This window comes from Aricia agestis, chromosome 15, assembly GCF_905147365.1.
Source record: "Aricia agestis chromosome 15, ilAriAges1.1, whole genome shotgun sequence".
Classification (NCBI taxonomy): domain Eukaryota; kingdom Metazoa; phylum Arthropoda; class Insecta; order Lepidoptera; family Lycaenidae; genus Aricia; species Aricia agestis.
Window position 1 is genome coordinate 10513310 of NC_056420.1, and position 23731 is coordinate 10537040.

At 37.0% G+C, this 23731-nt stretch overlaps 1 protein-coding gene across 1 annotated transcript in view; it reads right to left on the reverse strand.

Annotated features, from left to right (window-relative positions):
* The window catches only part of LOC121734086 (gonadotropin-releasing hormone II receptor-like), a 39554-nt gene that overhangs the window by 9823 nt on the left and 6000 nt on the right, over positions 1-23731 (reverse strand). Inside the window, exons 2-4 of the mRNA XM_042124499.1 lie at positions 23251-23372; positions 17380-17485; positions 9994-10195 (exon numbers count right to left, since the gene is read on the reverse strand). Coding sequence (XP_041980433.1) covers positions 9994-10195; positions 17380-17485; positions 23251-23372 — 430 coding nt within the window. The remainder of the gene's footprint in view (positions 1-9993; positions 10196-17379; positions 17486-23250; positions 23373-23731) is intronic.

Below are 23731 nucleotides of genomic sequence, written 5' to 3' on the forward strand. Positions count from 1 at the left end.
AAGATAAATACTAACGGTCTTACCACAAAAGATTTAAACATGTATTGAACAGTTGTTTTGAGACCATTTTGTACTGTTTTTTTTTTCTAATCAACTGTTCAACAGGTGTTTAAATCTTTTGTAGTAAGACCGATAATATTTTTTAGTAAAAATAACAATGTGAAATCCCGACTATACAAATCGGTAATAATTGCCAAATCAGTATTTACCAAACAATATTTTTTTCAATACAAAAATACCTCTACTATGCCATTGCCCGTCAATTCATAGTACCTATCTATTGTTTACATAAAATTTTATCTAAATTGGTTCAGCTGCTTAAAACGTGAATATGTTACAAACACTTTAGTATTTATAATAAGAGTATAGGTTATGTAGAACATGCGGAAACTTGTGTAAAGGATGGAAATTGGAACTGATATAACATTATGCAAAACAAAGCATCGAAACGTACGACCACAAAAGGAATATTCTGAGACTATTAGGTAGAGTTTATTTTCATAACGGAAGTTAGACATTTCTTTGAAAATAATCAATGGATGAAGGAAAGAGAGAAGAACTTTTACTTTTCCTAGAAAAAAAATTGAGAGGTGTCAAGGTGCACCCGGATGGAATGAAGTTATTTCTTATGTACAAAAAACCTGTATACACTCAACAAAAATTAAAAAATACAATAAATATCATTAAAATCTGTTCAGTATTTTGCTACGACAGAAATACGCAACAATCTATATATTAATACGTGAGCCAAAAACTTTGTAACCCTTTTGACGCAAAATGGGGAAACGTAGGTGAATGAAATTTTGCACAGTTATAGTTTATATGGTGAAGGAGTGCATCGAGCTAATATTATTTTGAAATTATGCTTTTATCATATACAGGGTGTAACAAAAATAAGTGATAATACTTGGGATAATTAAGGATGTGTACGTGTTCCTTGTAGAGAGTTCACTGCGAAAGTAGCAGCGCTGAAAGACCAAAATTTTTTTTCACTTTTGTATGAGGATACTCGTGACGCTCGGGCCCTTGCCCATACAAAAGTGAAAAAAAATTTTCGTTTTTCAGAGCTGCTACTTTCACAGTGAACTCTCTACAAGGAACACGTACACACCCTAAAGTATTATCACTTATTTTTGTTACACACTATATTTTTAACAAATAAAACGTTACACACACTACGACACTACTACTAGGAAAAATGACAGATTTTTGCATAGTATATATTAAGTCTATGGATTTTTGAGTGATAAGCCTATACATACGAATTATACTCTTTTATTTATGGTTGAAGTCTGCTGACAACAAGTTGAAAAATTGAAAATGGATTATTTATTTTTTTATATTTCTCACGTATTAATATATAGATAAGATATAAAGCAAGTCGTAGCAAATTGTAGCAGTGCTACGCTTTCGTAGCACCCACGTAGATGATTTTTCGTTACCAACTCCAGTAGCTCTACCATGATTTTAAAGCTATAGTATTTATCGATACTCGATACCGACTACGTAAATATTTAGTATGGCGATTTTAGTTCCGCAAGCAACCGTTAGAGGCGCTGTAAAATTTGCCATACTAAAAATTTACGTAGTCGGTAACGAGTATCGATAAATACTATAGCTTTAAAGTTATGGTAGAGCTACTGATGTTACAAAGCTGATTGTTTGTTTGAGCGCACTAATCTCTCCATACTATTGGACCGATTTTTATGTAGTTTCACATAGATATATAGAGCGCTGGGGAACACAAGCAATTTTTTTACAAAAGCGTATATAATAATTATGTATGTCTACTAGCTGCATAATATATATGTTGATATTTATGCTGTAGGTATATATGCAGCTGTATTTTGCTATGTGCAAACTGTGGTGCCGATAGTGGGAACGTATCATAACTATTATAATAATAATAATAGCTCCCACATCGGTTTCGGTGACGGTGGCCGGTTTCATTGAAACCAGGCTAGCTACGCAGGAGTAATTTTATAGTGCCCAAGTGTGTGCGCAGTACACAAGAGCACTTTCTATTCCTTTACTCTCATAACCCAGTGGGACGGAAGACCGATGCGACCGGCGAGAGATCAGGCGCAGGACCGACTTTTTACATGCCCATCCGACGCATGGAACATCTTACTTGTCAGACAATCAGGTGGTCAGCCTGCATTGTCCTAACCAAACTTGGAATTTACATGTTTCCAACGCGGGAATCGAACCCACGACCTCCGAGTCAAGAGCCGCGCTCTATACCACTAGACCACGGAGGCGTTAACTATTATGTCACACAAGCGACACTGATGAATACTTCACGTGTTCAAATGAAATCCTCGCAAGCGCTTTAACAATCTGAAGAATGGGCGTTGTTTTGCTTCTAATTACCTGGAAATGTCCATACCACAGGTTTCACCTTTAAATTAACGTTTAAGTTCTAAGAAATTGTATATACCTTACCTAATAAAATTAATAAGAGACTACACTGTGATATTGTATTTATGCAATATTTTGTCCTTGTACATCAGAAAAATGGCATAACAAAACAAAAATAATTTTACAGTAAATTTTACAACATTTACTTTTTTATATTATTTGATTTAAATACATTGAACAAAAAACAAAGTTCGAATCTAGTACTGTACATAAAATTTATTTTTTAACTTTCAAACTCTGTTTACTGAGAATTTAGGCAAACCTTTTGTATGATTATTATTCTTTAACAAAAAAATTATCCTGACTTCTATGGTAAGAACAATTTTCTTAAAATTATCTAAAATTTATGAAATAATTGTTATTCCCCATTAGTAGTGCCTTTTTCAAAATTCGACCAAACCTCAACTACTTACTTCAGCACCCATTTTTCATTATTTTGAGGTCGGTACCGGCTCAGAACTGAGATCCTTGACATAGAACTTAGCCGGTACCGACTTCAAAAGAAGGCTAATAAACAGTATTTGTGTTCGTTTTTCATCCACAAAACGTACGTTTACCACAATACAGCTAGTCAATAACGGTAAACCTTGACACGTGCTGGACACATAGACAGAGCTTTACAGAAAATCCACAATGGACTTTTAATAAACTTAATTAATCCATCAAACTGGATATTGGAAACTGCCTTCCGTAGTATTTTAATTAAGACTGGTTTCACGTTATATTTTCAATATAATTATGCACAGAAATAAATCAAGATAGAACGCGGCTAAGCGGGTGGAGTACGCGTGTTTCAATCTTGCTCTGTCGTGCAAGATTCATTGAACGTTCATTCAGTCAGCGCGCACGTCTCGACTTGATTACACCGGAACGGTTATGCAAAAATGCCTCATTGTGCAGTGTCTAATTGTAAAAACAGAAGCACGAAAGTGAATCAGTCAAAAGGAGGTATTTCTTGCCACGGCCGCACGGGTAAGTTATTTGTTTTAACTAAAAGCAAAGCAAAAATTGACACGAGCGATTCCTTAGCAACGGACGCGCGTCACCGTTCTATCTTGTTTATAGTGTGTAATAACGTAATAATAAGGCAAACAATTAGTCTAGTCTAGTAATAACAGTTTTGATATCACCAATTATAGATTCATAAAATAAATTCGTAGACAAGTCCTAATTGCAAAAGGTCAAGTTGATTATTAATCTATTCCATTACATCATAATATTTTACTTGGTTTTTAAATAAAATTGTAGGCCACTAGGTTTAAATTATGATCACCATGATAATTTGTAAAGCAACCTTCGGTAATAAAACGGCACGCGAGCTCCGGCGAGAATCGGCGACTAAGAAGCGAATCGGTGTTGTTTGTGAATCTTATGCTAAGTACTCACATACGGTTTTGCTCGATAGTTTTATTCCAAATCGAGCCATGAGAACCGTGTGGACCGCAAAACTGACAGCTCGAAGGCTCGCTTCGAGCCGGCTCGATGGAATTAAATATTATGTCAAATATGTCATTTCCTTCGATTCGGAGTAAAACTATCGAGCAAACCCGTATGTGAGTACTTAGCATAACAATACACCCAAGAATGTAAAGGTCAGTGGACACGTCAGTGGAAGAAGCAGGTAAGAACAGTTAGAAAATTATCATTTTTGCATAAAGGCAGGCTTTAGGGCCCGAAAAATTATATGAAATCAAAAAACGGGGGATTTTATGTGTAGCCAGATACATTAGCTAGATGATAATAATAGCTCCTACACCGGTTTCGGTGACGGTGGTCGGTTTCATTGAAACCAGGCCAGCTACGCAGGAGTAATTTTATAGTGCCCAAGCGTGTGCGCAGTACACAAGAGCACTCTCTATTCCTTTACTCTCATAACCCAGTGGGACGGAAGACCGACACGACCGGCGAGAGATCAGGCGCAGGACCGACTTTTAACATGCCCATCCGACGCATGGATCATCTTACTTGTCAGACAATCAGGTGATCAGCCTGTATTGTCCTAACCAAACTTGGAAATAAAATGTTCTCAACGCGGGAATCGAACCCACGACTTCCGAGTCAAGAGCCGCGCTCTATACCACTAGACCACGGAGGCGTTCAAGCTAGATGATGAAGTAGGTTAAAGTTACAAGGTTTTGTTATAAAATATTAGTTATCAGGTTCTTCCACTCACGTCTTTAATTATTATAGGCATTAAAAATGTACTTTATTTTTAAATTAAATTTACTTCAACTCAAAGGCTGCCCATACAGGCCATACCTAGCTTAACTATATGCAAAGCTCGTACAAAAGTAACCAAGTTATCGAGAGGACACGAGCCGCTATGCTAAGTTCTAAGCGAACTAGGTCGTATCATGGTGGCTGGTTGCCATGACGAAACGGGGATAAAACAGCAGGCTTAGAATGGCCACAGTATAAAATATAATAAAGAATAGAAATGCTGGCAGTTTTTTCGGACAAACTGACATATGTTTTTCGTTAATCCATCACGTTGTCTACTTCACCGCAAGAATAAACCTTTCTATGACCATGTTAAACCTGCAGGCAGGTTACTTTTTTTATGAAATAAGGCGGACAAACGAGCAAACGGGTCACCTGATGGAAAGCAACTTCCGTCGCCCATGGACACTCGCAGCATCAGAAGAGCTGCAGGTGCATTGCCAGCCTTTTAAGAGGGAATAAGGGTAATAGGGGAGGGTAGGGATAAGAAGGGAAGGGAATAGGGGAGGGTAGGGAAGGGAATAGGGTAGGGGATTGGGCCTCCGGTAAACTCACTCACTCGGCGAAACACAGCGTAAGCGCTGTTTCACGCCGGTTTTCTGTGAGAACGTGGTATTTCTCCGGTCGATTCATGCCGAAGCATGGCTCTCCCACGTTTTTTTATAAAAGCTTTTGACACCAATTTTGTTGACATCGCGCGCTATAAACTGAAGTCCACGCGGACGAAGTCGCGGGCAGCAGCTAGTTATTAATAAGTCTTCGCTGTCTGACCTTCGTCCATCCGTATGTTACCAGGCTGGATCTCGGGAACCGCAATAGCTAGATAGTTGCAATTTTCATAAACTATGTATTTCTGGTGTTGTTATAAAAGCTAATAGTCCAATTACAATAAAATAAATTATTCATGGGCCCCCCATGAATAATTTATTTTATTGTAATTAGGTTTCAAGGTTCTAAGTCTGCTAGAAGTACCTTAGAATTTTGATGATCTGTCAGTCAGTGAGTGACAAAATGTAGTAACTTTGACCATCCGTAACTATTAAACTATTTATCGAAATTGCATGTAATTTGGAGGTTAAGCTAGTTTTAATACTTGATCCTAGTGACTGAAATTCTAAATCCCTAGCTTTGTTAACATCGAAGATAAGTGGGAAGATAAGGGGGTGTGAAATAGCCGCGAACCGCTTCGAGAAAAGTATGGTACGGCCGTGCCTTTGCTTAAAAGCTTGGCCCCCAGATATTATAACTAGAGACTTTGGCCGACTAGCCGACTAGCCGATTAGTCGGCTGCAAAGAAGCCGACTAATCGGCCGACTAGTCGGCCAACCGATCATGGTTTCAGATGTTTTCGCAACGCTTTGTTTACTGCTGATTCGCGGGTAAGTCGCATATATGCCGCTTGCGAACGTGTTGGATCCTGTTTTAGTTATGTTAACGTCATGACTTAAGATATAAAGCGGTAAAGCTATTAGTACGGGTGCCCTAGAACATTTTTTTTTTACTATCAAGCCAATTTTTTGTGAGTAGCTTCATTTTGATAACGAACCATATTTTTATTTGTGAAAAATCTCGAAAGTGGTAGCTAACAGAGATAGAAAGGATTTCATACTTTGAATTGGTGGTCCTAAAATATGGACTGTTTTATTTGTAGGACAATATTACTCTTAAATTATATGACTACTAAGTACTAACCTATCAATATACAAAATAGGTTAGGGTTCCGTTGTAGGGTTCTGTAATCAACATAACTAAATCCTTTATATTTCTGTTAGCTACCACTTTCAAGATTTTTCGCAGATAAAAATGTTGTTCGTCTTATCAAAATGAAGCTACTCACAAAAAATTTGCTTGATACTTAATAAAAAAATTGTTCTAGGTCTCCCGTACTATATTATGCAATAGCTTTACCGCGGCAGTCCTCGAGTGCCACACGTATTTTTTTATTATAAATGTTTAGAATGAAGAATATATTATGTTGTTATTTAATAAATGTCATAGATATTTTTATTTACAAGCAAGTAATTTTAAAAACAATTCACTTAATTTCAAAATAATCAAGGTTTTTCTTAAAAATGTAATATCAATAATAGTAAAATAATAAAAGCCGGATAGTCGGCGCTTTTTGCCGACTATTCGCCGACTAGTCGCCGACTACAAACGTGGCCGGATAGTCGGCTTTACCGACTAGTCGGCGACTAGTCGGCACATCTCTAATCTAAATCTAAATCTAAATCTAATCTAAATCTAAAGGCAATCTTCTGCGTTTCGCGTCGGCTTGACATTCTTAGCATAATATTATGAGTATCAGCTCGCTCGGTTCGAATATCTTTCTTCGCGACTTTTTTTTTTAATAAAATAATAAGCAAACGAACAAACGGGTCACCGAAAGCAACTACCGTCGCCCATGGTCACTCGCAACATTAGAAGTTGCTTGCCTATGTGTTTAACTAAGGAATGGAATGTATCTAGATAAATGGATCTACCTAAGACAAACTAAGTCAAATGTTTAAGACCATAAGTATTTAATATACATACCTACTCTGTACAGTAAACAAACAAATAATATTACTTATATTTTAGCAAAACCCATCCACGAGTAAAAGAGCGTTCAACATATCAGACTAAATTGGATCATTAACGGCCGTTACCAATATTTGATCTATTTCTGGTTTTGCCCTACTAGAGATAGGAATAACTCACATTACGGCGGTTCCCAATATTTGATCTATCTCTGGTTTGGCCCTACTAGAGATAGGAATAGCTCACATTAGACATTAGAGACATATATTTTATGTCAATTGTGAGCTATTACGAGTACTATCTCTAGTAGGGCAAAACCAGAGATAGATCAAATATTGGGAATGGCCGTTAGACATTAGAGACACATATTTTATGTCAATTGTGAGCTATTCCTATCTCTAGTAGGGCAAAACCAGAGATAGATCAAATATTGGGAACGGCCGTAAGTCAATCAGATATTTTATTTATTTTCGTAAACAATTTATGATATTTTGACGTCGATGTGATGTTAATTTCTAAATATTTGTTGAGATGACTCGATATATCATGGTCTTCCTAAAATACTGGAGCAGTATTCGAAAATCATTCACTCTATTGGGAAGTAAAATTCATCTAATTTAGGTTTATAGTTTCATTTTCTACCAATTACATTGGACCGCCGCTGTTTTGTAGTGGCGTGGAGTAAAATGAAACCTATAGACATAAAATGCCATTTCAAGACTATAGGTTTCATCGTAAAACATAATTTTATTAGGGTTCTGTACCCAAAGGGTGAAAACGGGACCCTATTACTAAGACTTCATTGTCCGTCCGTCTGTCTGTCCGTCTGTCTGTCTCCAGGCTGTATCTCAAGAACCGCTATAGCTAGACTTCTGAAATTTTCACAGATTGTGTAAGTATATCTGTTGCCGCTATAACAACAAATACAGAAAAACAAAATAAAATTAATATTTAAGGGCTCCCATACACCAAATAGGATTTTTAGGCCTTTTTTGCTTTAAGTATATCAATAATGGCAAGAGGTACGCACTTGCATTTTTCACAAAGTCCTTTGTTATATTATATGTACCGGCAAACGTTTCTTTGCCATATAAAGTATTTCGCCCGTATTATTTTATTGAAGTGACTAAATAAGTATGTCACCATGGCAACGTCCATCGCTATCCCGTGGCACAAACAATGGTCGCCGTCAGTCTCGAGTTGTAATAATTTACTATTATTTATTCAACAAATGCACTTATCAATATAAAAAGTACCCAGTAGCCGATTCTCAGACCTACTGAATATGCATATAAAATTTGGTAAAAATCAGTAAAGCCGTTTCGGAGGAGTACGGTGACTAACATTGTGACACGAGAATTTTATATATAAGATAATAAAATAAAAATTTAAGAAGGGGCTCCCATACAAAAAACAATTTTTGGCCAATTTTTGCTCTATAACGGTACGGAACCCTTCGTGAGCGAGTCCGACTTGCACTTGGCCGATTTTTTTTAATAGGGGTGTAGACAGTAAACGAAATATAATACAAACCATTGTTTTTTTTTGAGAGTTTGTATTATAGAATTACCGAAAATAAAATATTTTACTCATTAACTTTATAATATTTTTTATTTAAATAATTTAAATAAAAAGTAAAATATTTAATCTGTAATATCACGTGGTCGCAAACAGCCATCACAGAGTGTGACGTCACGATCTCCAAAACATTGTGTGTGACAGTGACATTTCGATGTCAAACCCATACAAAGATTTTTATTGTTTGGAGGACCGTGATGTCATAGCGACGCCATGATGAACTTTAGCGTTTTAGCGGGAAATTTTAAAACGAAATTTAATAAGTGTTTTTTTTTAATTTAAATAAGAGTGTATTTATTTTTTATAAATATTTTAGGTGCAACAAAATATGTACATCTGTAAAATAACTATATTTCCTAAAAAAGGTCTACACCCCTATTCTTGTCGGTCGAAAGATCGGAAAGTTACCTATAGCGCCTTAGGGCGCAACGCAACGCGTGGATGCATTTCTAAAATAGGATTTGACAGATTCGCAAGACGTCTCACGCCATTGAAAACTGTCAAATCCATACAAATTTATCTCCTCGCCTCGCCTCGTCGCGTTGCGGTCTGAATTGACCCTTATGGCTTTTTTTACAAACAGCTTTGTTATTACTTATTAAATTCAGAATGAAATAAACATCTCTGTATAAAAAAATTATAATTATGTGGTTACTTGACAGTAAGCAGTATGTGTAAGGGAGTTTAGTCTTAGGTTACTGGTTTAGCTTCCTAGTAGACATATTCTTATGAGCAATCCAAGTGGAATATCATGGAATAATAATTTATTATTTTCTCTTGCCATGAAAGCACGGGCATGGCTCTAGCAAATAAGCATTTATTTGCTAGTATCATGCCCATGTCCTCCAACTAACGGTCTTTATTTTCCTAGCGGTCTTTCAAGGTCATGCTTTTTCTAAAACAAATATACGTTTTCTTATGTTTCACCGAAATTCTTAGGTCCTAAGTACGTAGGTGACACATAAACATAACTAAAATATCGAAGGATAGGTACACTTAATGGTCGCTACACGACTATAATGTAAGGCATACACGCTATAGTCTACCGGAGAGGTCCACCTGCGCAGGTAGACCGGAACGTGTGTGGAAATAGTGCAGTTTTTTGGACCTGCGCAGGCGACCTGCGCAAAATCGAAAAAAAATCTTTCAACTGATACCTGCGTATGCACAGGTGACCTCTCCGGTAGACCGTAGCGTGTATGGCAGCCAATAACGTTATGAGGCGGTCGGTAAGAATGGGCCTTAAAAACTCACCAACATCCGTGGAATTGCTCCTAATCTCGTAGAATATGCGGATGTAGCAGACGGTGATGATGATGAGCGGCAAGAAGTACATGGCCAGGAGGCAGGTGACGTTGTACGCCAGCTCCTGGTGCTGGTTAGAGAAGGCGCCGAAGGAGACGCACTGCTGGAAGTCAGGGTCGGTGGGGTGGTGCATGACGCGGAATACTAGACTCTGTAACAATGACGATAAAGCTGAGTTTACTATACTGGTTTTTATCATAATAGGATATAGGCTTTTGAGATGTAATCTAAGGGCCTTATTACACTGGCGATTAGCGAGCGATTTGAAAGCGACGCGACTGCGCAGCGCACACGCCGCGATGACGCCGCGATTGCGCGGCGTGCACGCAGCTTGCCTTCGGCGTTTTGGACACTCAGCAGCAAAATGGATTCTGACGTCACTCCCTAGACGAGTCTACTATATATATAAATAATCTGTGTAGACGAGTGTACAAAATGGCGTCCACACCACGCCGCGACGACGCTGCGCTGTCGCGACGTGCACGCCGCGCAATCGCGGCGTGTGCGCTGCGCAGTCGCGTCGCTTTCAAATCGCTCGCTAATCGCCAGTGTGATAAGGCACTTACCTAACCAAACAACATACGGTATTCAACAGATATCGACAAGTCATTGAAAGATCACGTTGCAAAATCTATACTAATATTATAAATGCGAAAGTGTTTCTGTCTTGATAGAGGTGATCCTCTTCACGCCCAAACCGCTGAACCGATCTTCTTGAAATTTTGTATGGGGATAGGTACTTTGAGTCCCGGTAAAGGACAAAGAATACTTTTATCCCGGAAAATGTACGGTTCCCGCGCGATAAATGAATTTTGACGCAACAGAGTTGCGCCTTCTCCTTCTTCAATAATTGCACGAGCGATCTAAAAATTGTGCTGTGTTTTTCTGTATTATTCCCTTAATTTTTATTTTATTTTAATATTTTTATTAAATAACTAGATGTTCCGCGCGGCTTCGCCAGCGTAATCTAGGAATGTCACGGAAACCGTACATTTTTTCGCAAAAAAAGGAACCTATGTCCTTTCATGGGTCTATTCTTCTTGTGTGCCAAATAACATAAAAGTTGCTCCAGTACGTTCAAATAAGCCCTTTCAAATAATTTTCCCTGTGTTTTCCATACTTTCCTCTATTTCTTCGCTCCTATTAGTCTTAGCGTGATAAAATATAGCCTATAGCCTTTCTCGACAAGTAGGCTATCTAACACTGAAAGAATTTTTCAAATCGGACCAGTAGTTCCTGAGATTAGCGCGTTCAAATAAGCCATTTCAAATAATTTCTCCAGTTTTTTCCACACTTTCCTTTATTTCTTCGCTCCTATTAGTCTTATGGTGATAAAATATAGCCTATAGCCTTTCTCGATAAGTAGGTTATCTAACACTGAAAGAATTTTTCAAATCGGACCAGTAATTCCTGAGATAGGCGCGTTCAAATAAGCCATTTCAAATAATTTCTCCCGTTTTTTCCACACTTTCGTCTATTTCTTCGCTCTTATTAGCCTTAGCGCAATAAAATATAGCCTATAGTCTTTCTCGATAAATAGGCTATCTAACATTGAAAGAATCTTTCAAATCGGACCAGTAGTTCCTGAGATTAACGCGTTCAAATAAGCCCTTTCAAATAGTTTCCCCCCGTTTTTCCTCACTTTCCTCTATTTCTTCGCTTCTATTATTATTAGCGTGATAAAATATAGCCTACTAGATGACGCCCGCGACTCCGTTGCGCCAAAATTAGTTTTGTAAGTATTTTAATTGTAAGTCACTCGCCTGTCCAAACCGAATCGCCACCCCATTTACACAGTTCTACAAAAATCGCTTGTGACTAGTTCATTCTGCGTGAAAATTTTGCGTAAAACAGTCGCATTGCGTAGGGGCATTGAAATCGTTCGACAATCCATTAAGAAAGAAGAAAAAGGTACTAAGGTGAGGCTACAGTGCAGACAAACAAAGCGATCGCTTGCGACTGAGCGTTTGCACGGTCGATTTACAGCCAGTCACCAGCCGCATGTGGCCAATGGCCGCGCGGCAAAAGTCGATTTTCGCCGTGCGGCGTAAATCGTGCGGCTATAGTCACCCGTGTCAACCACGCATAACTGTCAGGACACAGGAGCAAAGACACGTCCTAGTCGGTCGATCAGAGGCTGTCAAAGCATTCATTGTCGATTCTAGCGGTAAATATGAAACGTGCGGAAAATGTTTGAGAATCTCTATAAAACCGCCAAGTTAGAAGCGGAATTTTCTTTACCGTTTAACAATATTTTAGTATTTGCAGTTTGCAGCGATTCAGCTGAAATATTTTTAAAATGCTGTAGATGTAAAGTGTGTCTGTCCGTTTGTCCATCTCTTACCTCTTCACGGCCAAACCGTTGAACCGAGTGTGCTGAAATTTGGTATATGGAGATCCTTTCAGTCCTGGTAAAGGACATAGAATACTTTTTATTTCCGAAAAATTTAAGGTTCCCGCGCGAATTTCTACGCAAAGGACTTGCGGGCATTAAATGGTATTGACACAAAATAATAACAGTACAAACGTTTGATTTTGTCAAGAGTTTTCTTTGTGCATATCACATACAAAAGTTCAACTCCCTTCTTCGCAATAATACATTTTAATGCAGATATTTTAATCCGTTTGAAATGTGAATAGACTTCAAAGTAGGGTATACGAAACTCAATCAACTTACAGACTCCAGAGTGTCCGTGAACTTTGTACTTTAATTGAAGTTTATTTGAAGAAAATATCTTTGAGATTCAAATATCTCTGAGATTCTAATAATATAATTCTTAACACATAAATGCTTTAGATTTTTCCATCCTAGAGAGAGTTAATACAATATTATTCAAAAGTATATTTAGGCACATATTTTTAATACTTGAGACCAATTAACGATGAATCGAGCACAAAACTTCATCCCTACAAATATTATAGATGCGAAAGTGTGTCAGTCTGTCTGTTACTTCTTCACGCAAAAACCGCAGAACCGATTTCTCTGATATTTGGCATGGAGATACTTTGAGTCCCGGGAAAGGACATAGGATAGTTTTTATCCCGAAAGATGTACGGGTCCCGCGCGATATATACAGTGTGTTTGTGTAAACACCGTTATCCTTGAAACCATCAAATGAGACCGTCAAAATGAACAACTTTTTCTATGAGAACAATGCTGGGAACTCAAAAAAATCCGTCTTCATACCCATACAAATTGCCGATCCGGGCATCCGTATGGGTATGAAGATGGCATTTTTTTTTGAGTTCCCAGCATTGTTCTCATAGAAAAAGTTGTTCATTTTGACGGTCTCATTTGATGGTTTCAAGGATAACGGTGTTTACACAAACACACTGTATATAGCTAGCTGGGTTCATGCTGGTCTCGTTCAATGGGATCCGAGGTTTGATTAGTAGTAATTAATTATATAATTAATAATTAATAACGTACATATTGCGATGGCGGTTTAATTAACTAGTAATAACTTATCTCAGGTGAGATGGGAATAATAGATGACCTAGAACAATTCAGGTAGCAATTGCAAGGTAATGCTGATGGTCCACCATAGCAAGGGAAAAAGTGACGTAACCCGTCGATCGAGGAAAAACGAGACACAATAGAATTTCTATTGTGTCTCGGTCACCGGTGACCGTATGGGGCTTGATGAATTTAACCGAAATTCATATAATATAGCGCGGAAACCGTATTTATATTTTGCCGTAATAAACAATATCCTTTCCAGGAAGCACAAGGTCACAAATTTCATTTAAATTTTAGACAATGAATTATGAATTTTGTGGCTCCTGGTTCGCACTATAATCGTGCCTCGGATTTTCTCTTTATACCTTAGGTACACGAGAAAAATCACAAGTTAATTAGAAAATAAATTTTAAATTGGATAGAAATGTTTACACTATGAAAGCTGAGGTGTAAATCCTGTGAGATATCTACACGTGTTTTAGATTACGTCCATTAGTGCAGTAAGCGTCGCCGCACACGGGCCACACGGCGCGACAGCCACAAACGCCGTTTTAAGCTAGTCTATTGGTGTGGCGATCAACGGCGTCAAAAAATATATGAAAAGTACAGGAAATATGCCGTGAATATGCCGTAAACGTGAGGCATGCCCGCGACCCATCCGACCGTATCCAAAACTTCAAAAATGACAATGTTGGCGTTGCGTTCGTTGACGCATTCAATTATTGAATGCGCCAAAACGAAAGTTGAATGAAAGAAGATGACGAAAATTGAAGACGAAAGCGCATAGTGTGGACATAGCTAATGGATTAGTAAAATTCCTCAACGAACTGAACACCTACGGAGCTGTTTTAGTTGGAGGCCAAAATAAATAGGGATCTCAAACTAGCTGACTTCAGTGGAGTATATCAGTCTTCTTGTGCAAATTTAGAAGCGACGGTTTTTGTTGATGTGGTCTCAAAAGCAGTTTCGATGAACTCTACACTAGTGCGAGTTCCCCATAAGAAGCGTCCTATCAAACCATGGATCACACCAGGCCTTGTACAGTGCATCAAAAATCGCGATAACATACATAAAACAGTCAAACTAAATCCTGATAATGCCATTTTGCAACTCACGTATACCAGATATAAAAACTTTTGTAATGACTTATTAAAAAAACTTAAAACTACATATGAAAAAAAAGGAATTTAAGAAATATAAAAATAATCCTAAGGGCACAAGTACTATTAATAAAATAACTAACTTCAAGAAGTCATGTGATCCACCGACTGATCTTTTAAATATTTCCAAAGACTCTTTGAACTCCGTAAATATTGTTAATAATTACTTTGCGGAAGTAGGTAAAAAATTATGTGATGCGATACTGTTAAAGCAAAGTAAAACTTTATCATCCATACAAATAACACATGGACAATATTTACAGAGAGATTCCATGGTTCTCAATAATGTGGATCCCGCCGAAGTTGAAGCCATCATAATAAATTTAAAAAATGACTGTGCGACGGGCATCGATAGCATCTTCACAAGAGTAATAAAAAATTCGAAAAAAATCTTAATTCCTCCTTTGACTTTCTTATTTAATTTATGCCTTACCACCGGCGTCTTCCCGGAGAATCTTAAGCGTGCACTAGTCCATTCTATTCACAAAAGTGGGGGCAGGGACTGTATCAGCAACTATAGACCTATCTCAGTGTTAACTATTGTTTCGAAAATCTTAGAAAAACTTATTAATACTAGGCTTATTAGCTTCTTAAAAAAGAATAATGTAATTGCCCAAAATCAGTATGGTTTTACCAAAGGTAAATCGACAGACGATGCAACTTTAGACCTCACCGAAACAATAGTTAAGCACTTAGACAAAAGTGACAAAGTCCTAGGAATGTTTTTGGATTTATCAAAGGCCTTTGATACAGTTTCTGTTCCTCTTTTGTTAAGTAAGCTTGAATCGATTGGAGTACGTGGTATAGCCTTGAGCATTTTTCGAGATTACCTTTCTGATCGCTCCCAGTGCGTAAAGATTGGAGAATTTATAAGTAATCCCACTCGGCTCACTTATGGAGTGCCACAAGGAAGTGTCTTGGGTCCCACACTCTTTCTGTTATATTTGAACTCCTTATGCGAACTTAAGCTGAAAAATTGCAAAATTTTTGACTATGCTGACGATACAGCTTTGATTGTGTACGGGGATAGTTGGAGTGAAACTAAGGTTCATGCAGAGCTGGCTTTTAGTGAAGTAATGAAGTGGCTAGACAATAACTTGTTGACCTTGAACTTAGACAAGACTAAAATATACCGTTCTCTTTACTCTCTAATGCCCGGCTACCCCAGGATTTCAGCATAATAGCTCATTCCTGTGATAGGGACACTTGTAATTGTTTTCCTTTGGCCGTCAGCAACCAGTATAAAGTACCTGGGTGTTATTTTGCGTGCGTGGCGTAGACGCCATTTTGTACACTCGTCTACATAGATTATTATTATATATAGTAGACTCGTCTAAGGAGTGACGTCAGAATCCATTTTGCTGCTGAGTGTCCAAAACGCCGAAGGCAAGCTGCGTGCACGCCGCGCAATCGCGGCGTCATCGCGGCGTGTGCGCTGCGCAGTCGCGTCGCGTTCAAATCGCTCGCTAATCGCCAGTGTGATAAGGCACTAAAAATTACATTGCTATATTATGAAATGTCACTTGGAAGGCAGCCTTTCATTACTTCTTTCTCTTAATGCCATCCAATATATACCACGAGATCACAAGCAAGTGTAAACAACGATTTATTTAACTAGCGACGCGGTCTGACATACAATTGCTTGTGATTTCGTTGTGTAGCGGCCAAACCGCACTTTCGCGCGGACGCATAATATAAATCGAGCCTCAATGTTATCAAAAAGCTTAATATAATCAACTCAAATTACCTAAGTTAACTTGCAGGAGAGATACCCTTACGGAATCGGAAACTTTCCTAATTTGATTTCACAAGTTGAAAAAGGCTGCCCACGTTCCACTGATAGGTCTTAGGGTCAGCTTACATCTAGATGCATTTCATCTATACATCTATACATATCTATACTCTATACATATAAATAAAATTGGAGTGTCTGTTTGTAATATTGAAACAAGTACATAATGATAATATAATATTATTACATTCATGATTGTGCACGTCCTATCTGCTATCCTTATCCAATCTCTCTCCGTAGGGCTGCTGGAAGAGATTTCTATTAGAAATAAGCAGACCCTTTGTGTCGTCTTACTGTGTTAACTATTATTTTGTAAAATATGTTTCTTGTGCACAATAAATCATTAAATAAAAATAAAATAAATAAAATAATATTGAAAGAACCGTTTTTTACTAAATGCATATGAATAGGGTACAGACACCAAAACAATTTTTTTTACAATTTTTGTCTGTATGTCTGTCTGTGTGTCTGTTTGTTCCGGCTAATCTCTAAAATGGCTAGAGCGATTTTGACGGGACTTTTTTAGGCACATAGCTGATGTAGTAAGGAATAAATTAGGCTACTTTTTAACCGACTTCCGAAAAGGAGGAGGATATATTTCAATTTTTTTATAAAGGAACTTTAAAAGGATTTTTTTTTCTCTTTTTTATTATCTCTGTTAGGTATCACATTTTGCTGACGCGGACGAAGTCGCGGGCAACAGCTAGTTTTGGAATAAGAATTGACTTTACAGAAAACGGCTGAACAAATTTTGATGAAGTTTGTCATGGAAATATTTTGCAAAAGAAAGGATATTATCACAAAAAATCATTCGTGTGGAAGATTGGAGGTCCAAATCATAAGAAAATTATAATTTCATATTAAGTACTAAAATTTATGACTGGTTTTGATCATCAAATTATTAAAAAAAATACTACACTAACCTGTGGTAGGCTGCACAGTAGAGCGACAACCCAGGCGCAGGTCAGCATTATCTTGCTTCGTTTTCTGACCACTGCTAGCCGTAGTGGGTATAAAACGGCAAAGAACCTACAAAAAAACATAGATATATTAACTACGCAAGACTTTAAGGTTGGGTTGCACCAGAGGCGTGGTTAAAGTTAAAGTTAAAGTTATGGTTATAGTTAAATATGGCGTCCTTTAGCTTTAACTTTAACCGGAGAAATTCACAGATGTCTGTTGCGTTTTTTTTTTTAAACTACAGGTAACGGTTTGAGGGTATAAAAAATTGAATTATCCGTAAAAATCGACAGGAAAAATATAACACTGTAAAACATAGTAAATTTTCAGATATACGTATGAGCGGAGCGGATGGCGTCCTTGGACGCCATATTTAACTTTAACCAAAGATTTGACATTTTGCACTGTAGTTATAGTTAAAGTTACAGTTATAGTTAAAATTAGTTGGTGCAACCCAACCTAAGAATGCTCGTCGAAACTGGAAATCTACCAATAACGTGCCATCGTTGTCATGAACAACTCGTCTGTAGGATTGTTTAAGTTAATATTGATATAATATGCTAGTAAATAAGCTACCAAAATCAAAAGAAAATACAAACGTCTTCGTAATTCTTCTTTTCATTCGGTCTGCTTAGCGTTATCTAGGTTACTGAACCTAGATAACGCTAAGCAGCAACGCTAAGCAGTAACGCTAAGAGTGGGTTGCACCAGAGGCGTTGTTATAGTTAAGGTTAAGGTTATCGTCAAATATGGCGTCCATTAAGGACTTTTACTAGGGATTTGACAGTTCCTTTGACATTTTGTTATGGTTAAAGTTAAAGTTACTTATAGTTAAAGTAAGTTGGTGCAACCCACCCTAAGAAGCTAACGCTAAAGTATCTGATACACGGTTGACAACGGCGGTTGTCAACAGCAAAAATCTATTCAACACTGTGGTTTACAACACGTTTACAACAGTGTAGCTGGCAACGCGAAAACCCGTTTTTGCTGTTGACAACCGCCGTTGTCAACCGTGTATCAGATACTTAAGAATCAATATACTGACATTACAATATGTTTTACAAGGTATGCACTATGCAATTCCTAAGAAGTTTCTTAACACCTTGTTCACGTCAACTATCTGTGGACTGCGACACTTGGAAATAACTTCCCCGTTTGTATTTTATCAAGATGGCAAAAGCCATTTAACTTTGAAAGTAGGTTGACAACTAGTTAGATAACTTGATTCACGTTTTCAAGGTAATTTACAGCTTTGCAAAGAAGCATCTGGCGGTGACAGCTGGAACTACAAGTTTTTATTTATGGCAACATTACATTACTCTATTTTATTACATTTTATTTTATTACATGTTAACTCTAGTAGACATTGACATGATCCGACCAAATGACGTTGGTCTGTCAATTGCCTAGGAATCAATTTCCTCGATGATACACATTGTACCAAAAGCGCATTCAAGTAAGTATAGCGTATAGGGTAGGATACGCTGTTTTTGATTTTATCCAAAATCCCTACATACTAAGCTTCGTACAGTGCTCCCAAAGTGATAATGCGCATAGAAATTTTCGTAACTTTTCGGCAACGGTCGTATTTCCCGAGCGTCGGAAGACGTCGCTGCAAGCGCTGTTTTAAACATAACTAAGAAAAACAGCGCTTTGCAGCGACGTAGAGGCGCCTGACGTTGCTTGGACAACATGGTAACGCCGCGATGGCTTCCCGGTGAGTATAGCCTAACTAAGCACTTATTGACGGACCGGCGACAGCGGACTTCTATTTCCTTTGAACAAGGTGCAAAATGCAAGTACATTCTTTGGGGCTCTTACGTTTAATAGATTCGGGTGTTTTCGTGATTACGACAATTAACGAAGATTTGCATGCGCATTATTAATTTGGGAGTACTGTAGAAATGTTTGCAGCCGTTGCCGGGAAACTAAATAAGTATGCGTTTTAAGTTTACTACAATATCTTCTTTACTAGCCTAAGCCAAAAAATACTGATAATACATTAAAATAGTAATCATTTAATCATGAATGTCTGTCAGAAATCTTAATCTTTAAAGATTCTTCCATTCTTTTTCGATAAAATTATTTAATCACAGAGATAGATCAAAAGTAATTGAACAAAGTATTTGATGCGAGAACGAAATGGATTTTCGTATCGCTGGCAGTTGAAAAAGGATCAAACAATTTTTTCGATGTCCGAGACCTTGAAATGTATTTTTCCGATCTCTATATTTTATATTCATATGTATAATTTGGACACTAAATAAGAAGAGAACTTATAAGGATTGTATAGATAATTATAATCTTAAAAGTTTTGAATACAATTTGAAACATTATCTACTATAAATTCAAATTTTAATAATATTATAAAGGCGAAAGTGTGTCTGACTATCTGTCTGTCTGTCTGTTACCTTTTAACACTTTAATTGCCGAACCGATTTTTTTTATACCGTACAAAAGATGTACGGTAAACTAATTTTTGGGCCACGTAGTAGACCTGATCTAGCTGTCTAATATAAATTTATTTTTTGGCAGCAGCTGAAAACGTCATAACGAATATTATTATAAAAAAGGGAAAAGTTAAAACATTTCATACAACTTTTTCGCTAACCAATTATTCCATATTCATTCTCTATTCCAATACAACTTTTAGGTAACTTTTAAATTTATCTGATACAAAATAGTTACAAGCATTTCACACAACAATTACATAATATTATTCGTGTTTTAAGATGACGCCGCGTTAAAGTAAAAAACCGTGTTGGATATGTTTTAAATTGCTTGTTTTCTATGAGAGGAAACAAGCAATGGAACAGCAAAAAATGGGAAGGGCGTAAGCGACAAAATGGTTTTTGTCGCGTAATTTAAAAACCATAAATACATTTCATATAAGCTATGGGCAAATTAAAGTGTATGCTTGAACCAATCTATGTACAAATTTTGGAAGCTTAAATTACTCTCCTCTGATGGCAAAATAGGAATCCCTTTTTTCAGAGGTCTTTTTGACTGATTATTCTGTGTAATAAAAGTTGACCAATCGTGTTATGCTATGGGTAATTCAAAGACAAAGACATGATGAATACTGACAATGAACTTTAATTTCTTAGCTTTAGTCATTGCTGAGAAAAATCTATATCGCTACAGCCAAATTATCAAGGCGTCGCCTTAAACTATATCATTATGAAATGGAAATCTATTTTCAGGTTTAGAATTATGAGTTTAATTATTATAAATTATGAATTTTATTGAATCGTCAGCTATTGAGCTAGTGAAAGCTTATTCTGTCACTCATTATTAACTAGTTTGGCACAGCTTCCCTATTAATATTAAATTAAGTAAGCCAGTTGTAGTAAAAAGGGATATGTACATTACTTATTCATACAATCTTTTAATGTGTAATAGCAATATAAGAAACCATAATTAGTATAAAATATATTTTTAAAGAAAAAGAAACCGACTTCAAACAGTACTTTCATGTCATGGGACCACCTGTGAACAGTCCAACAGAAATAGAACTATCAAAATCGATTGACAAACGGCGAAGTCAGAGTAGACCATAAAGTTAATATACCTAGCGGAATAGGGCAACAATCTCGAGCTGTCAAACGTAACCGAAATTGGTTTTCATCTGTGTGAAAAATATGTGTACGTATACACTGACACAAGCATGATTGAACATGAATTCTATGAGATTAAATTGTCAACGTGCGGCACGTGCCCACTGGACGTCAAAAAAAGAGTGCTGCTGTCATGTATCACACGTCTCTTTTTACCACGCAGTGTTACTGATAGTGACATCTCTCTTGCTCTGGCCTTTGTTTCTCTATTCCGTTAGGTATATTAACTTTATGGAGTAGACAGAATTATAGAGTATGCCGACTTAGAACTGATGTTGAAATTTTTAAAGGCAAATGCCCAAAAATGTATGGACCAAAAACCCGTAATCGATTGAAACCATTTATATGTGGCATAGTAGACTACAGATACTGTATCCCAAATACAATGTCCTTTTTGGATTAAACAATCACCGAGTACTTTAAAAACGATCGTAACTAATTGACTTTTCTTATAGGAATCTATGATATTCAGGACGACGCGATGCTACAAACGATAGTGTGGCGATTAGTACGTAGTAAAAACATTTTTAATACAGATGTACAATGTTGTAATTATGTATTTATGAATTTAATGTTTAAATATTTATCACTTTTATATCTGACAGTATAGAATGTTAGTTTGGTATAGAAAATAATCTGTATACAATATGTACTGTTTTTTTAGGATTATTAAGTACACGATATCGGTTATATGATCTTTTTTTTTTATAAAATAAGGGGGCAAACGAGCAAACGAGCAAACTGATGGAAAGCAACTATACTGTCGCCCATGGACACTCGCAACATTAGAAGAGCTGCAAGTACGTTGCCGGCCTTTGAAGGTTTGCAGGTCGTATTGAAAATATAGTGACAGTTTATTTCAGAGTTTTACAGTGCGCAGCAGAAAGTTACGCAAAAAACGCACGGTGGAAGACTGCCACTCATCAAAGTGATGAGGATGGTATATTTTCCGCGTGGAGCGATGGCGAAAAGTTGCAGGTGGTATGATTCCGAACAAATTCTTAGAGCACTCCCCGTGATACAACCGATAGAGGATGTAGAGTGAAGCCACTTGTGATTTAGTTGATTCTTAAAATATACATACTTAGTCTTTTTTAGGGTTCCGTACCCAAAGGGTAAATACGGGACACCATTACTGAGACTTCGATGTCTGTCTGTCTCCAGGCTGTAAGTCAAGAACCGCTATAGCTAAACTTCTGAAATCTTCACAGATTGTGTATATCTGTTGCCGCTATAACAGCAAATACTAAAAACTTAATAAAATTAAGATTCAAGGGGGGCTCCCATACAACAAACGTGATTTTTTTGCCATTTTTGGCTCCTAATCTATAGTTGCTACATGTAGACGCATGAATTTTTTACGAAATCCTCAATTATATACGTACTTTCATATGTATTCACAAAATTAAAATAAAATTAATATTTAAGGGGGGCTCCCATACAAAAAACAACCTTTTCCCTACTTTCGCTCTATAACGGTACGGAACCCTTCGTGCGCGAGTCCGACTCGCACTTGGCCGATTTTTTTTCTCTATTTAATTGTACATTATTGTCTATCAACATCGCTTTCACGAGAAAGATCACAAAAACAAAGGAAGTAACTAGTTGATTCGGAGTAGATACCACACTGTGTATCTCAGATTTATTTTTTCAAATTATCGGTTTCGGTTATGGTTTTGAAAAAAATTAATTGCATATTTTCAATCTACTATTTATCGACTATGGGTTTTTTTTGGGCATAGTCCTTTGACGTATTATGGCGAAAATCGTCGCTAGGGTTGTTAAATTATGACATAAGCTCTGGACGTGTTCCTCTTTGGTCGTATTGTTGTTTGTGTTTTGGCACATGCGATTAAAATTGTCAGAATCCAATTTTGAAATCTTTATTTTAAATATTTAAAAATAAATTATATCAGCCAGCGCGAGGCACATTCCGTTCATAATCCTAGTGAAACCCGACGAATTTGACAGATATCGAAACCTGTCCGTTTCTTTGCAGTCGAACTACTGGTCGTTACGAGTATGTCTATTGTGGCGAAGTTATTCACGAACATCCTTTTTTTTTACTCGATTAAAAACTGTTGTACTTAATCAAGAAGCAAAAAACAAAACTTAGTATCTTTTAATTTTTCAAGTCTGACTATTCAGATTTTCTATACTATCTTCCCAAGTAACCTTATTAAGTATTACAAGGCTAGAATAATGAATAAATCTCACCTGTCTAAAGATATGCACACAAGGACGTTAGACGATAGGTACAGACCGAAGGCTCGAAGCACTAGAAAAACCTTACAGGCTAGGTTTCCCGCTAACCACGCGTTTGTTGACTGCCAACCAATCTGAAACAATTAAACTGTTTTCAAAGATTTTCATCGTGTTTTGGACTTTCAAAGAATTATTAATGAAAGACTTATAACTATAGCTTTAAAATACAATACTTTCATTGCTATTGAAGTTGTTAATGGAAGTAACATTATAATAATTGTTTCTTTCATTATGAAAAGGTCATTCAATAACTTCCCGCCACTTTACCGCGCTGCTTTGTTCGGGAGAAAATTTAACCATAATGTAATATTACTAGCTGTCCCGGCAAACTTTGTTTTGCTATAAGTATAAAGTATTTCGCCCATAATATTATTTTATTGAAGTGACTAAGTAAGTATGTCACCATGGCAACGACCATCGCGGCTATCCCGTC